Here is an 18,031-nt window from a genome sequence, read left to right on the forward strand (position 1 = left end):
AGGAAGTACTTCAAGACCATATGGTGATAACAACGTCCGTCATTTGCTTTTTGAGACTTGTTTCTGATTTAATGAACTATGTTTGAAGTAAATTAATTCTAGAGGTAAGTAATATAGATTATCATAGCACAATATGTGATTCTTTAAACAAATAACTAAGAAAGACCTGGCAGGGGGGATTAGACCTCAGATGATATTATTTTTAACTGTATATCCGGAATAAATTATATGTCCTGTTATACATCCGTAGACCAGTTTATTTTGGTTTGTGAAGAGAATAAGTTATTTTTTTATTCACAAGCATATGTTTAATGTAATATCATTTACTTTAATTTCAGACTTTTAAGTTAATCAATATTTGTTAAGCCAGTCCATTTCCATTTGATATTCATTTAATGAGTGCATTAGTTGCTTTCAATTTTAGCTCATTTGCGTTTTATGTTCTCCAATATACATGTACTGGTATATCATTTATATATTAGATTCAACATGGATCCCAGCAACAGTGCTCAAGATATCGTCCGGTGTGACCTTTGTGAGGTTATAGCGCAGAAGTACTGTGATTTCTGTCATGTCAACTTGTGCATTCCTTGTACCGGAAAACATATTTCTGATGACTATGATGAACATAAAGTAGTTCCATTCGAACAGAGAGAATCAACCTTGGTTTATCCTAAGTGCACAACACATGAAACAAAAAGATGTAAATATCATTGTAAAGAATGCAATATATCTGTATGTTCTTTATGTTCTGTAATATCAAATACACACAGGGGGCATACCATTTCAACTCTCTTTGATATCTATAATGCAAAGAGAGAAGTCGTTAGAAAAGACACTGATGAATTAGAAAACATTTCTTCAACATATGAAGAAGTAGCATCAGACATAGAAGCTCGGTTAGATAACATAGATGGAGAATACGAAAAACTTTCAACAGCTGTGACCAAACATGGAGAAGACTGTCATCGAATAATCAATACCATTGTTAATAAAATGAAAGCAGACATTATAGAAATGAAAATAGAACATATGAGCATTCTGAGAAAACAGTTGGATGAAATCAAACAGATACAACTTCGAATTGAGGAACAATTGTTTAGTTTGAATAGAATTCAAGAATCAAATGAAGTGTCCATGACCATGGAATACATTTCTGAAAACAAAGGATTCGTCAAACTTCCTCCTCAAGTTCAAGTGCCACTGCCAACATTCAATCCCAAGGCAATAGATACATATCAGTTTTACACGTTGTTTGGATATCTGACACCCTTATCTACCACAACAGAAGAGAACGTTTACACATTGAAGAAACCAGAGACATCAAGCGGAGAACTGCTAGAGGAAGCAGAACTCATCACTACTTTAAATACTGGGTATCAAAACCTCTGCGGTGTAACCTGTTTCGATGAAGAAGAAATCTGGACAAGGGCAACTCAGATCAGTGATATTAAATGCTTTAATATTCAAGGTTCAATTATCAAGTCAATCAAAACAAAATCAGGTGAACAGGCAAAAGATGTAGCAGTGACAGGTGATGGTGATATAGTATACTCTGACTGGAAAACAAGGACAGTAAATAAAGTGAAGAATGGACAGACAGAGGAGCTGATTAGACTTCAGAACTGGGCACCTTCAAAACTCTGTGTCACCTCCTCTGGTGATCTCCTGGTTATCATATACAGTGATGACAAAACACAAGTCAAAGTGGTCCGTTACTCAGGTTCCACAGAAAAACAAACAATACAGTTTGATGAAGAGGGTAAACCTATGTATTCAGGAAATAGAAATGTTATGTACATCACTGAAAACAGGAACCTGGATATCTGTGTGGCTGACTGTGGAGCTGGTGCTGTAGTAGTGGTTAACCGATCTGGAAATCTGAGATTTAAATACACTGGTCATCCTGAACAGAAGAGACCATTTGATCCTTACGGGATAACAACAGACAGCAAGAGTCATATCCTGACAACAGACTGTAATAATCACTGTATCCACATCCTAAACCACGATGGGCAATTCCTGCATTCTATATATAACTGTGATCTAAAGGATCCATTTGGTTTACATGTGGATAAAAGTGATAATCTGTTTGTTGCAGAGTTTTATAGCGGTAATGTTAAGAAAATAAAGTATATGAAGTGAAGAAAAATGAAATATCATTTTAAAAAATGCTTTAGAATGGTATTTTCAACATACCATTATTACACATAAGAAAAGTACTGACTTCTTTAAAAACGAAATGCAATATTTCTAATTGCAAATTAGCTGTATAATAACATTACAAATTCAAATAAATACTGACTTGTATTGTAAATGTTTTTCTTCATATTTGTATAACAAAAGGATGTGCTGGTTCATTAAATTCGTAATATTTTAAATTGAGCTAAATAACTGGATGTTCGAGCTCTATGTAACCATCAGATGCCAGCGATGTAAAATACGATCCAGACACTTTTGTGAAGCAATAATGAAAAATATTTTAATTTTGAACTGCTTGACATCTACAACATTTTAGTGCAACATTGTAATTTTTACTTATGCTTAAGACGTTTCATGATCCCGGTGCCAGTACGTACACCCGAGAGTTCTATATATGCTTAGTTTGTTTGTTTTTTGTTTAACGTCCCTCTCGAGAATTTTTCACTCATATGGAGACGCCACCACTTGCCGGTGGAGAGCTGCAATTTTTGACCTAAGCTCGGTACTCAGGACAATTGAGCAGTGAGGGATCTTTTTTGTGCCAGCACATACTGCGACACGGGACTTCGGTTTATACAGTCTCATCCGAAGGACCGATCTCCACGTCCCAGTGAGAATCGAATCCGCGACGTAAGGATCAATCCTTACCCCGCGACTCTAGAGCAGACGCTATACCACTGCGCCACGTGGGCGTTATGCTTAGTAAAATCGAAAAGAATCAATGCCTTCTAAATATTGTAATTGTAATATTTGTTGGTGTTAACTTTTTTTTTTCCTTGTATGAAGAGATTCACGAATTCATGTCTTCCTAAAAACGTTATAACTATAAAGTATCAAGCATGTCTACCAACCACGAAATTAAATCCCCTCCAATCAGTTTTTTTCATAAACCACGAAAATTTGACCCCAAGAGAATTAGTGATTTTACAGTAAAAGCCTTTGGAGAAGGCAAATCATTGATTAAACAAAGACCCATATCCAAACTAGGCAATATCTAACCAGGTGTTGATTTTCCTGAAATTGTGTATCACTGCAGTATCAATTCTGATGTATACTAGTATTCTTATCATAATTGATTTTAATGAATTTGATACAATCTGAAATTTTTTATATAGAATGTTCATCTCTTAAAAAATTTCGATCCCATTCACTTGCAGAAATGACTGAATCTGGAAATTCTGGAATTACCGTGTGACGGGTTATTTTTACTGCTGTAAATTTTTACAAATTTTGATGAAAATAGGGTGATTTAAATTTTTATGCGTTTAATTTTTACAAATTGAGGATGTCCGTAAAAATTAAAATCATTAGAGGTAAAATTCCAGATCAATAATTGTTAGCGCTCTGAATGCGTTTACATACAAATAAGTGAGTCTGGATAACCCGATGTAAAAAAAAAAAAAAAAGGAATTGTTCCCGTGATAACGGCTCATTAAATGATATATGTTTGTACCTTTGTAAACCATATGCCCTTTATTTGTTCCTTCTTTTTTTAACACACTGCTAGGTATCATTATTGTTGCGCACCACGTGCTCGTCTTGATTTTACCGGAAACAGAGAGACAACTCAAACCATCATGATTTAATTGACAGTATTACAGTGTATTAAAAAGTCGAAGTTTTTATTCCAAGCACATAAAACAGAAGAAAGGGTCAAAGACTTTGTAAAAAAAAAAAATGGCATAATTGGAGGACCTGTAATAAGTCATTATCAGAAATTATGCGTCTTGTAAAATTACTAAATAATAGAGTTACTAGGTAATTGACGATGTTTCAATAACTTATGCAAGTTAATTAAGATTTACCTGTATGATCCCAATTGATAATTAAATTAAAAGTGCCCAAAATACCAATAGTGCTAATTCTATAGCCTCCAGGGACTGAGCTGAATGGCAATTAGCATTACTCTCGATATTGAAAATTTATGCAAGGCGGTTTTTTTATTTCTATGAAATTTTCCGTGTTTAAATTTTACGATTTTATAAAACTCGTAAAAATTAGCAGCACGTAAAAAATACCCGTTATTCAGTATTTTACCTCGGCTGTTACTGGAACCTCAACAAAAATGTTAATAAGACGCCCGCATCCTTTTATTTTTCTTCTTATAACGCTAATTATCTTTCTTCCATATCTGTGATTAAAATATTTACTATCTGTGCATTCTTATCTGTAAATTCAAAGTGAAAATCCCTTAACTAATAAATTAAGTCTCTTTTTATGTAGCCATCTTGTTGCCAGTCCAGTTTTAAATGTAAGTATTATAGAAATTAACTTCATCTCCATATTCATAATAAAACATTAGTTTTATTTAATTTTTTATCTGATGACGATATATGTCATAAAAGTCTGTACATATGATGCTTACACTGTAAGTGTTGGCGTCAATATAAACCTTTAATGTTGATCAATATATACATACCTTGTCTCTGGCATGTATACTCTGGAACAGTTTAAAAAACCTAACAAATTGACTAAGAAAACCTGGCATAGTTCATATTATCTGAGAATTATCCAAGAAGTCTTATATCTCCAGAAATTATCGGGATTGGTCAGGCACGTTTGACTGCCACAATTTTTTATAATTTAAAAGCTGGTATGCAATGCATGACTCTCCATCCAGCCATATTTTTTCTTTACTATTCATCATTTCCTACTACACCACTTACTGAGAGGGTTATTAATATAAATACCAGCACTCATTATAATGGTTGCATCTAATAATATCAATACATGACATAAATGTAGTTTAAACGTCTGTAGAGATGATGGCAACAAAATTTATTTTTCACACTCCAGTGAGTTGTATTTATTCAGTTTTAATTACATTTCACAACAATGCAAACTATGTTCTTAAGAATCTGATTCTCATATATAATACACCGATCCGGTTGCACGAACGATGGTTGAATTAACTTAAAGATAGTGTCGTAACCAGCCATTGAATGTTTAACGAAAAGATACATAACAGTCAGTTAAATTGTTATTGTTTGAAAGGCTATTAAAGCTTAATTAGCTAACTCAGAATTAATCAATGTCTTATAGTAAACTCTGGTTAAAATCGTTCGACGCGTGCACTTCCCTTACCTATGGTGAAATATTATTGACATCATAAACAAATTGACGTCATTTTGTAAATGTAAATTTGCTAAGGTTAAATTGCTAAAATATTTAATTAAAGATACATGTAGTTTCTTCAAACATGAACTTTTACATTGAAGATCATTTTACATACAATATGAAAAATACGAGTACAAAGTATATGTACATGTAGTTTTCTGTATTAAGTTCTAAGAGGAGGCATTGATTTTTGGGAGAGGAAATTTAAAATAATTAAAAAAAAATCTCTTAAAAAGTGGAAGAAGAACTCCCCCTTCCCGTTTTATGTGCCTGACGTTTGTGGAACTAATGTTTAATCTACTTTTCAGAAACTTGTCTGAGGTTAAAAAAGTTGTAAAATGATGATCTTTTTTTATAAATATAATGACATTTTATGTATGATCATGCATAATCGGATAAAAAAGTACCTACATCTCCACTCATATGGAATGTTTTCGTCTTGTTCTTTGCAGATAATATCGATATATTTTTTGGCAATTAAATACATGTATAATACAATCATGCCTAAATTGAAATCAGGATCAAATGTGCATGTTGCTCAAGTCAGACATTTATATTATCTCTGTACAAATTCGTCCTTCCTCGCAAACAAGTTTTGAAATGATAACAAATCGCAGTTTTGATTTTAACGTTTAATTAAATATTTAATGTACCTATATAGCCTCAGTTAAATATGTTAGTTAAATCATAAAATTAACGAAGCTTTAACTGTTAGTTAAATTTCGTGCAATGCAACCGGTTTAACTCGTCGTTAATTCTAATGTCGTGTTAACGCAAAGCAAACAGCTTATTAAATCTAACTAACGTTCCTGCAACCGGATCCAGGATATTGTAAATTGTATATCAAACATAATGTGTCTTACGGATTTGACTGTTTCTTTCTTTGTCTTTTGTTTGTTTGATTGCTTGATTAACGTCCCTTCTTAAATTTTTCACTCATATTGAGATACCACATCTTGCCGATGGAGGGCTGCAAATTTAGACATGTACATGGCACTTACAGCCTTTGTGCAGTGAGGGATCATTTTCATGCCAACACCTATTGCGACATGGGACCTTGTTGATCCCACTGCGGGTATTCAAAGTAATCAGAAGTTTTCACAAGAAGTTTCAAAAGTATGACAATTGAAGGTCGAAGCTGCTATGACTCTCGCAACCATTACTTATCTAGAACACCGATAAAAATATGTAATGGATATATGCCGAATACTGTTCTGTATGTAAAATCATCAGACTGTTTGAGGCCCGTTAGGGCCGAAAATAGTCTGATAATTTTACATATAGAATTGTATGAGGCATATATCTTACTTAAAACATTGCTATTTAAATGTCCAAAAGTTACCTGGAGGAGTCCGATAATTACACAATAGGAGTTCAGGCGTCAATAGTTTTCTACCTGAAACCATCTTATAAGTAGACAAAAGAAAAGAGAAAGGTTTTTTTTCTTTAGACAGTAAAATCAGTGAGTGATCTCTTTTGTTTAATTCATTCATTCGTTCAATGGCAGTCGTTTGGCTTAGCAGGAACTAGTGGTCAGATGATGAAGGATTTTTTTATGATTCGGAATATTTTTTTTTATTAAGTGCGTTTGACATTGATACAGATACAGTGTTGGATGATATCTTCAAAATGCATTTAAAGTAAAAATGCGGATTTTTATCCAAAATTTTGATGGGATGATAGAATGAAAATCTTGGGCTTTGAAAGTGCGGTCATTGGCGAACAAACCTCGTTAAATGAAGAGATTCGCAGACTGGTTCTTTATCAGAAATGGATTTAAATTGGCCTATTCACAGTGCTGTATCGCAAATGCTTTGCAAAAAACCGAATGGAAAGTTACTTTTGAGAAAGGTTAAAACTCCAGTTTCTTCTTGGATTTGCTATTTTTAACAACTTAATTTCCTCGCGTTCGCTTTCCCTGGATTTTTTCTCCCTAACTTTTTTTTGGTTTCTGGACAAATTAAACCTTGATTTCACTCTAGTTGTTGTTTTTTAACTACTGTCCGATTTTGTTATCACTGCCGTCCGATAATATATTATTGGACTGTTAATAATTATAGTTATCGGACGGCTACAGGTAAATTTTTAGACTGCAAGAACAAAGGCATGACGTCACAGCAATGTTTTAATATACACTATATACCATGATAAACATTTCTGTGGGGGAGGGGGTAGTTTTGTGGGTTTTGTGGTATGATGGGCCCTAACTAAATGTAAAATTACAATTATTTGACAACTCAACACTCCTTAAACCACAAAATCAAATCCCTAAAACCATTAATTTTTCCTCAAACCTCGAAAAAATTGATTCCACGAAAGTGATTTTAAGGTATACAACACGAGACAAAAATCATATATTTAATAACACAGTTTGATGCTGAGATACGAGACAGAGCTGTTTCTTCAGTTTAGGATTGGCACTAAATCTTCTACAGAAAATGTTTACTGGGGGGTTTTTTCAGCATAATTATGGAAATGGCCGTCTCAAACCTAAGTACTACATGTTCATGTAATATTTCAATGCGACAATCGCTTTTATAGAAAATGGTAAACAATTGAGGTCGAACACCTCGATTCAATTATGAACTTAATGTTATTTTAACAAAACTATGAGATGAACAGTGGCTTTCAGGAGTGGAAAACAAGTGTCAATCATATTCTCCTATTTATCATACATATGATACAGAGTAAAAGTAACCCATAGGCCCTTACTTTGTCTCCAGGTTGTAGGTCTGTGAGAAATCATATCAGGATGTCAATCAACACTTTGGCATCATTAACATACAGAAGGGAGGCGGTGCTAGGCTGGCTGTACATGTCAATCATAAACTTCACCTGTGATTGGACCGGGCGGGTCTGGTGATCAAACATCTTCACTGGGTCCTCTGAAAGAGAACACACTCTGTATTAAATCAGTGAAATAACAGTTAGTACTCTAGATTTTACAAAAATTTAAGAAATCTTTATATATTGCATACTAAAGAGCTCTGATTCTATGGTATTTTATGTAGTAATTTTCTGCCTTTAGACCTAAAACTTAATAAATTGAAATCTACGGTCTATTTCCCAATTTGTGATTACCGGTAATGCAAACATCCTTAACATTTGAATAGTCCAAGATAAATAAACTGAACATTTTATTTTCATGCAATTTTTTCACTGTCCGAAAAACATTTTATTTAAGTGTATAGATGGTCCTAAAAAAACTTGAATGATGTGGTATTGATCTTACCTTTTTCCTTTCACACTGTGACAGAATATCACTTTGATTCAATAAATAAATCGCAGTATTTTACAGTTGCAAATGTAATAAATGTATAATTAACAGTTTCTTTCTTTGGGTAACGTAAAAAAAATGCAATTTCTGCCTACAGGGTATCCCTAAATTCAAATTAACATAATGCTCCAATATAGATTTGGATTTATTTAATGATCCTACTAATTTATTTAATATTGAATAAATTTTTATTTAATAAATTTAATAATCATTTAATAAAAATAATTATTTAATTGCTCCATAGTGACTAAGTTCTTTACATAAATTTCATCAAAACCTTCAAGAAAAAATTAAGTATTTTATAACTAAATTTTCCTGAAAAACACCCAGATCTCAGATTCTTGACGAGATTGCAAATATACATGCACAATAATATAATAACTATTTATTTGTTGAAGATTGCAACTTAAAACAATATTCCTCTTGTACAAGGGTGATCAAAATGTTCGCGAACTATCTCTATATTTAAAAAATCACAATTCAGATCCGAATGATTTTTGGCACACATATAGTCATACACATGTTCTATAAATAGCAGATATTAAATAATGTTTTCCTTCGTGTTTGTGTCTTCACAATGTGAAAATGACGTCAGTATGTAGGTCACTTGTGACAAAAAATGGTTGACTCGGTCGTAATCGAGCAACGAATGGCTGTAAAGTTTAACGTATATCTCGGAAATTCTTTTGCAGTAGAATATGATAATTTGTATAAGGCTTATGAAGACAAAAGACTTACCAGAAGTTCAATCATTAATTGGATTGAATGTTTTAATGAAGGCAGGGAGATGGTTAAAAATGATGTTTGTTCTAAAAAGATGTGTCCTTAGTTGAGCAATTTGTTTTGAAAGATCGCCAAGTTACAGTAAGAAAAATAGTTGAATATCTGAGCAATAATATAATTATTAAATCCCTAAAATACACAAATGTATCTTTTACTTTAGACTTTAAACATACATTGTATGAGATATGAAAAAAAGAAAAGGCACCCATACTTTTCCACATTGGATAAACGACGCTCTCGAGACAGAGGACTCGGATTGTGATGGTCACCATGGTAATTCTGGGAAGGGATATCCTTATCCACCCATCCTATTGCCGAGATTTGGCCATTCCTGACAGATGGTCTGTTCTTGTTATAAAAAATTACTTGCATGGTTAGAAATATAAGACTAGGAAAAATCTCTTAGCTTCTGTGAACAGACAGCTACGAAGCATGTCACGTGACCGCCTGGATCACGTGATTCGCGCATGGACAGAACAATGGCAGATGTGCATTAAAATCGGAGAGGACTACTTTGAAAAATAATGAACACTGAAACCTCATTTTATTTCTTTTCAGGAAGTTATTCAATTAGTTCGCGAACTTTTTGATCACCCCTCGTATATGTAAATATATAAAATACCCTGGTTTACAATAAAAAATATATTTATTCCACCCACATGTAAAATAGGTACAGGTAAAAATTTATGAAGGAATTTTTTTTCTTGCACCAACCATGACCAACTAGATAAATGACACACTGAACTTATAATTTTAATAGCAATTCTCTGTAACCACTTAAACTTCTGCCACGCATGGTCACCGATATTGATGAAACTTTGCCCATTATTACAACTTGAACCAGAAACATATATCAAATAAAATTTCGTTGCTATGTGTCTTGGTTGCCATGGTAGCAGCCAGAAAAGTTGAAAAATTGGAAATTTCAGCTACTTCAAATCTTTATTAAGCCTTAATAAAGACTAAGAAAAACAAACAAACCATTCTCCCAAAAACATGACACCTTGTTGTTACTTATGCTATAAAGAAACTATTTAGAATTTTTCTCTAAGTAAGTGGTAACCATGGGTACATTTGACATATATTTTAGATGCTGAAAAATGCTGAAAAACACTTAATATTCACAAATGAAAGATGTTACATGATCAAACTCAATCAATAACCTAAGAGAAACAATGAAAAATATTTGACCTTTTGTAATTAGGTATTGGCAATATTATTCTAAAAATAACTTCCATAGTTGCCATGGTAACACAGTGTCACCATGCAAAATCTGTTGCTATGATTGGGTAAATGCTACTATCTTGAGGGAAAACAATAAAATTCATGACTGGCACATATACATCCTTAGGACCTTGCAACACCGACAACATAAGAAAAATTGGGATTAATTGTTACTTTGCAGTGTAACCATGGAAACAACGTACTAGTTGTTTAAAGTGATATTTTTTTGCTGCTTTAGGAATTTACTAACCTTTTAATCAAGAAACGTATTATTTGACTCACCTTGAGTAGTACTTATCTGGTAGAACTAAAGTTGAATATCATATATTGATAAAGTTTGTTGAAAAATACAACACCGTTGCTATGGTTACCAAGAAGAGAAAATGTTTGATTTTGTTAATTTTATGTCAATATTAGACCCAATGTGCCATCCAGTTAGAGAATGGGTGGTAGTCAAAATTGAAAGTCAGGTTAGTTGTTCAATCATTAAAGTTTTGAGAATCTACATACAAGGGTACGTATCCAAGGAAACAGAGTATTTTTCAGATTTTTATGCATTTTTTTTTCGCCTTTATTCCATAGCAACGCACTATTTAAAGAATTGAAATTGAATTTTTTGAAATATGAAAATTAGGGTCACACCAACACCTTTAAAAATTGATCATCAGTTATATAGAAATATGATTTTTTAAAAAGATAGGATAAGATTAAAACACTAAGAGAGTAAATTTAAAATCCCTTTGTGGTATTAAAATCATGGCAACCATTGCCAGCCTATAAGAAATATCATATTTTGTCCTTGGTATATGTTACAAGGATCTCTTGTCTATTGTTTGCTTGCATTTCAACCCATAATTGTTTTTAAAATTAAATAAACAAAATTATTACTTTTGAATTCTTTGTTTCCATAGTAACGTATGTTATAGTTGATTTACCAAAAATGTTTATCATGTATTTAAGACACCAGGCCTTCAACTTTCAGAAACAGTCATTGCCACTTGTTTGCTTTGCTGCAAACGTTCGCATGTGAGTTAAGGCTATGTATAGGCGTTTCTATGCAAATGAGCTAATAAAACCGCATAAGAGGTATATTTATTATAAAGAGAAAGTGTTGATTTATTTTCTTATGCATACTTAGTACCCACGACATGTTATAACCAAGAGCACATTATGACGTCATATTATGACGTCACTGATCTTACCTACTGGAGGTTATGAAACACATCAACAAAACAGCTTCGGCGCAAGGGATTTCCCTATTTATATTTACATAAAAATTGTATAATGCTAAGAAGAATATTCTATAGATTAATAAAACTACTGCACAAATCCTATGCATTTTCTCATTTGATCGGAATTCGAGGAAACTTATACCGGACTGTAAAACTTTACTCTTATTCAACATAAAACTTTACAAATAGAAATTATACAACTGAGCTGTTGATATTTGTGCAGCAATAGCAGCAAACTATGGAATATTTTGCTTCTAAATATACCTTGTTTCAGTTATATAAAATAGAGCATGCCCTTGCGCCGAAGCATTTTTGTTGATATCCATTATAATCTTGTGTAGTAAAGAACAATGACGTCATAATATGACGTCATAATGTGTACTGACTATCTTATGCCGTGGGTACCAAGTATGTATTAGACAATAAGTTTTAACTTTCTCTGTATAATAGATATAGTTCTTAGGCATTTTAATTAGATTATTTGCCTAGAAATGCCTATACCTAGCCTTAACTCACCTGCGTTAACTGTTGTACTTTGAACATGTTGAAAAATGCAATTTTTCAAACTTTAGGACATGTTGCTATGGTAACCATGACACGTAGCAACCGATTTTTGCCTGATTTGAGTGAACGGTATCAATGACTTTTATCATACAGAGTTTGGAGAAATTCTGAGACTATGCGTGCCACAGCTCCTATATAAAAGTTCAAGTCATTACAGGGAATGGCTCTTAAAATTTATACTGTGAAGATTTGATAAGAATGCAAACTAATTTCAATGACATTTTTTTTCAAATTCAGTTTGCAATATACAGATGAATGTAAATAAAGCATATATTTTGTGGATTTAATCCTATAAATCCCTTACAGTGGTGATATCACTCAATTATATTTACTAAACTATTTATTATAATCACTACAGTTGGAAAATACATGTAAGAGTACATAAACATCATTCCTTGATAAGGCTCAAATAGCCCAGTTGACAACTCGATACATTCTCTATGTAATGGTCCTACTACATTCCACGTGTAACAAATGAAGAACTAACAAAACTTATTCATATGTACCTACACTGCTTGACAGCATGTGTGCAACAACATTAAAATATAATGCAGGAGTATTGTGACAGAGCTGGATAAACAGCAAATGTAGCAAGATAATATTTTCTTTAGCTAAATTTATTTTGAAAATGATGAACTTAATGCTGAATACTGTATTATAAAAAAAAAAAATCAAAAACATTTCATTTATAATGCCAAAGGGGGGGGGGGGGAGAGAGAAAATGTGGGGGGTTGGGGATTATACATATAAAGATACTATGGCACATTGTCCATAATAGGTTACATAACATATACATGAAAGAATTCTACTGTCAAAGCTTGTTTATGACAACACCACCAAACATGTACAGTCAGTGAACACTTAAACACAGCCAGTGTATCATTAAAAACTGGAATTCTCTCATTCCTCATTAAGATGGCATTTAGCTTGTACAATAATTTTCTGACCGTGACATTCTCTCGATGACCTTCAATTCACTTCTATTTTCATACAAATATACGTATTGCTAAGACCAATTCACCTCTGTCATAATTTTAACTCTACCATCCTTATGACATTAACTTTTCTATAACCTTCAATTTCCATTTTAAAGCTTCTAAAAATTTAACTTCATACAAAGATACATATTGGAAAGGCAATATCAACTATGTCATAATTTTATTACGTAAATCATCCGGACAACCTAAATTTTTTTATGCCCTTTAATATCCCTTTTGCAGAATTTTTATTTAACCTTCATACAACGATACACATTGGTGAAGCAATTCAAATGTGCCATTGTTTTCTTACCTTGGCCTTTACTATTACATCCAATATTACTTTGTCTCCTCGTTTTGCTCTTATTCCAGCTTTTTTTTTATTCCATTAAAGGATTATTTTGATTTAACGCATACGCAGATATATCTCTATGAAAGCATTTTAACTGAACCAACCTAAGAAATCATATATAAATTTGTTTCATATCAGAGAATAAAAATGAAACTTTGAAAATTTATTTAGCACTTAGTTAAATAGGATGAATCAACACTTTACATACCATGTTACAAAATAACTGTCAACAACTGCACTAAAGGTATCAGTTCTGTATATGAGAAATAATTTGAAAATGCTGCCTTCTTTTATCATATTTCACGCTTAGCTCAGACCGAAGAAGCAATATCACGGTACATTTCTTGTCATGTTTCATTAGAAATGTGCCCTCGACGAGCATTCATGTCTTATGGACATATTATAGAATCTTACTCTTACGCTACATCTAAATGGTTTCAAAGAATGTTAGTAACGTCTTTCTGTATAATGCGTTCATTGAAAAACAGCCATGCTTGGACAGAGTATTAATTGTTATTAAACATTCCTGTCACAGTCTAAATACTAAGTATTCCTTCATCTACAATTGAATCAAACTTCTTGCAATAGAAATAGATAATAAATTATTACGAAATAAATACTATTTCTTCAATCAAGAAAAGTTTTATCATTAATGAATTCCTTTATAATTTCTCCAGCTGTATAATTCTGCTTTTAAAATATTTTGCTTTAGATTGTCTAAATAAAACATGTATCTGTTCTTCGAGACCTGTATTTGTAAATTAATTACTATTATTCTAACCATTTCGATTAATTCACATTCATTTTGCACAATCATTTCTATTTTTGAAGACAATACGATATTTAGCCACTTGAGGGGTACAGTATTCACCTAACCCCAGGACGAGGTGAATATTGTACTTCACAGGGTGGCTAAGTCAGCTTATTGACAGAAAAAAAAGAATAAATGTTTTATTATATGTTCAATAAATAAATGATACAAACTCATTTAGCAAGCCACGTCATCTTTCTTTGTAACATTTGCTTGAAACCTAGCCAAACGACATGTTTGGTGCGAGGTAGAAAAAATTATTGTCAGGAACATAGAGAAACATAGCATCGATTTTTCAAAAGGGGAGGGGGCATTATAAAGAAAAATGACAACTTAGCTGGAAAAATTTTTGACAGTCCCCAAAAAAGAGGCGAATTCTCCAAACTTCATTTGGGGGGAGGGTAGATTTCATTAATGTAGGAGGGTTTGGGGGGAGGGGGCAACTTAATTTTCAATTAACATTTTTTAACCTAAAGTTGGGGATAACCCCCCCCCCCCCCCGATTCTAAGTGCATAAATAACTTGTTAACCTGAGTGGAACTTTCAGAACTAATTGTTTCGATTTGGAATCTCTCAATCTATTTTTAGATTAATGTAGAAGAAATAAACCCTTATAGTTATGTTAACCTGCAGATCATGACACAGGTATATCAACAATATAATACACATCATTATTATTATACAACACAAGAGAGATAACTCCAAATGACATAAGACCAGGAAGTTTACCTATATATTTACCTCAAGACCAGCTAGTGATAAAAAAGTCCGCCATTTGTGATTCTTAAATCACAGAAATGAAACTACAATTCCCTGATCTAAGGAATTTCTTACTACATGTATATTTAGAATGATTTAATTGTAGACGTAAGTAACTATATTAGCATTAAAGGAGTATACATTTGTTTTAGACAAATACTGCAAAAAAGACTGAGGTGTGTCCTCTGACAATTTAAAGAACAGACATAATCATTTATTTTTCAAAACAATATACTCAGTATCTTGAATGAAATAATTATCCTCTTATAAGTTTAATAAACGAGTTGTTATTAGGGTTATTTAATAAAACTGTGCATTTTTTTTGGTTTAAGTAGTGAATAATATTTATTCATTTACTGAGTTCAAAAGATACTTCCATTTTAAAACTCATTTACGGATTATGCTCTCCTGTAATACTGGTATATCATTTATATTTTAGATTCAACATGGATCCCAGCAACAGTGCCCAAGATGTCGTCCGATGTGACCTTTGTGAGGATGCTATAGTGCAGAAGTACTGTGATCTCTGTCATGTCAACCTGTGCATTTCTTGTATAGGAAAACATATTTCTGATGACTATGACAAACATAAAGTTGTCCCGTTCGAACAGAGAAAATCAACCTTGATTTATCCGAAGTGCACAACACATCAAACAAAAAGATGTAAATTTCATTGTAAAGAATGCAACACTTCTGTTTGTTCTTTGTGTAGCATTATAGCTGATACACATAAAGGGCATACGGTTTCAACTCTTTCTGATATCTATAATTCAAAGAAGGAGGTTATTGAAAAAGATACTGAAGAATTAGAAAACGTAATTTCTCCGACATATGAAGAAATTGCAATATGCATACAAATTCAGATAGCTAACCTGGATAGCAATTATGAGAAACTTACAGCAGCAGTGACAAAGCATGGGGAAGAATGCAAAAGAGTAATAAATACCATTGTTGATAAAATGAAAGCAGACATAGAAGAAATAAAGATTAAACATATTAGCATTCTGAAAAAACATTTGGATGAAATCAAACAGATACAACATAGCATTAAGGAAACATTGCTTAACCTAAATAGAATTGAAGAATCAAATGAAGTGTTCATGACCATGGAATACATCTCTAAAAACACAGAATTCAGAAGACTTCCTCCCAAAGTTCAAGTATCCCTGCCAACGTTCCGTCCAAAGACAATAGATACAGATCAGTTTGGCAAGTCATTTGGGTCTCTGGCAGCATTATCCACCACAAGAGAAGAAGAGGGGTACAGACTAAAGAAGCCAGTGTCAGCAACCAAAGAACTGTTGGGAGAACCAGAACTTATCACTACCATAAATACTGGGTCTGAAAAACTTTTAAGTGTTATCTGTTTTGGTGAAGATGAAATCTGGACACGGTCAAGAAATGTCAGTGACATGAAATGCTTTAATATGCAAGGTTCGCTTATCAAATCAATAAAAACAAAATCAGAGAAATATCCATATGACATAGCAGTGGCAATTGATAGGGGTCTATTGTACTCTGACTGGAAAACAAGGAGTGTGAATAAAGTGAAAAATGGACAGACAGAGGAAGTGATCACACTACAGGATTGGGTACCTTCACAACTATGTGTCACCTCCTCTGGTGATCTCCTGGTTACTATGTACAGTGATGATAAAACACAAGCCAAAGCTGTCCGTTACTCAGGCTCCACAGTGAAACAAATAATCCAGTTTGATGAGGATGGTAGACCTTTATATTCAGGAAATAACAAAATTAAGTACATCACTGAGAACAGAAACCTGGATATCTGTGTGGCTGACTGTGGTACCGGTGCTGTAGTAGTGGTTAACCAGACTGGTAAACTCCGATTTAGATACACTGGTCATCCTTGTGCTACAAAGAACAAACCATTTGAACCTTATGGGATAACAACAGACAGTCAGAGTCAGATCCTGACTGCAGACGGTGATAACAACTGTATCCACATCTTAGACCAGGATGGAGTATTCCTCCGTTATATAGATAACTGTGATCTGAAGGGTCCATATGGTTTATATATAGACAAAAGTGATAGTCTGTATGTTGCAGAGTGTTTTAGCGGGAATGTTAAGAAAATAAAATATATGAAGTGAAAAAAAAATGAAATAGAATGGTACATGTATTTTCAACAAACCATTAATACACATCTTTCGATAGGTACTGACCTCTTTACAACGAAATGCAATATTTCTAACGGAAAAATTATTGTATGATACCATTAAAAATTAAAATAAAATGCTGACTTGTATTGTGCATGTTTTTTGTATGATAACCATATCTACTGATTCTTTAAATGCAAAATATTTTAAAATGAGCTTAAGGATAAATAACACAAACTTTTTTCAGAAAACAGCAATATTTCTCATAGATTTATATTCAAATAAATAACCTGAATGATGTTTACCAGGTAAAGTTGGATGACTTTGTAAGATTTTGTCGCAGTATTAAAAATATGTGCAAAATTTTGTATAGAATTATATAGAAAACAAAAGTCGCATAGTTAAGCACCAAAGAAAACTTATGATTTCTTTATATTTTAGGGATTTATTATTTATGTAATTTCTATTCAAAATCAGTCAAAAAATATACATCAATCCAGGCATCAAATGTTTGTTTGTGTTATGTATCCTTAATTACTGGAAATCCGAACCGTAGGTAATCATCACAGTTTCTGCGATGTAGAATACGATCCAGTACTTGAGAATTTGATAC

At 32.7% G+C, this 18,031-nt stretch overlaps 1 protein-coding gene across 1 annotated transcript; it reads left to right on the forward strand.

The window, feature by feature from the left end:
- The first annotated feature begins 489 nt into the window (after positions 1 to 489).
- LOC133187512 (uncharacterized) lies at positions 490 to 17,550 on the forward strand. The gene is made up of 3 exons (XM_061322915.1): positions 490 to 2,090; positions 15,738 to 15,804; positions 16,162 to 17,550. The coding sequence occupies exons 1-3, from the start codon at positions 490 to 492 to the stop codon at positions 17,410 to 17,412; spliced, it is 2,919 nt and encodes a 972-aa protein (XP_061178899.1). The 3' UTR covers positions 17,413 to 17,550.
- Positions 17,551 to 18,031: the final 481 nt, after the last annotated feature.

The sequence above is a fragment of the Saccostrea echinata genome, unplaced genomic scaffold (assembly GCF_033153115.1).
Source record: "Saccostrea echinata isolate AGI-Se365-2 ecotype Australia unplaced genomic scaffold, CSIRO_AGI_Sech_v1 ptg000015l, whole genome shotgun sequence".
Taxonomy (NCBI): domain Eukaryota; kingdom Metazoa; phylum Mollusca; class Bivalvia; order Ostreida; family Ostreidae; genus Saccostrea; species Saccostrea echinata.

What these genes read in the sequence shown, in the direction of transcription:
- LOC133187512 (XM_061322915.1), top strand. Translation starts at nt 490, where the DNA reads ATGGATCCCAGCAACAGTGCTCAAGATATCGTCCGGTGTGACCTTTGT. An exon ending in GTGGATAAAAGTGATAATCT is followed by an intron (nt 2,091 to 15,737) that starts GTTTGTTGCAGA and finishes TTTATATTTTAG; the next exon opens with ATTCAACATGGATCCCAGCA. An exon ending in ACCTTTGTGAGGATGCTATA is followed by an intron (nt 15,805 to 16,161) that starts GTGCAGAAGTAC and finishes ATACAAATTCAG; the next exon opens with ATAGCTAACCTGGATAGCAA.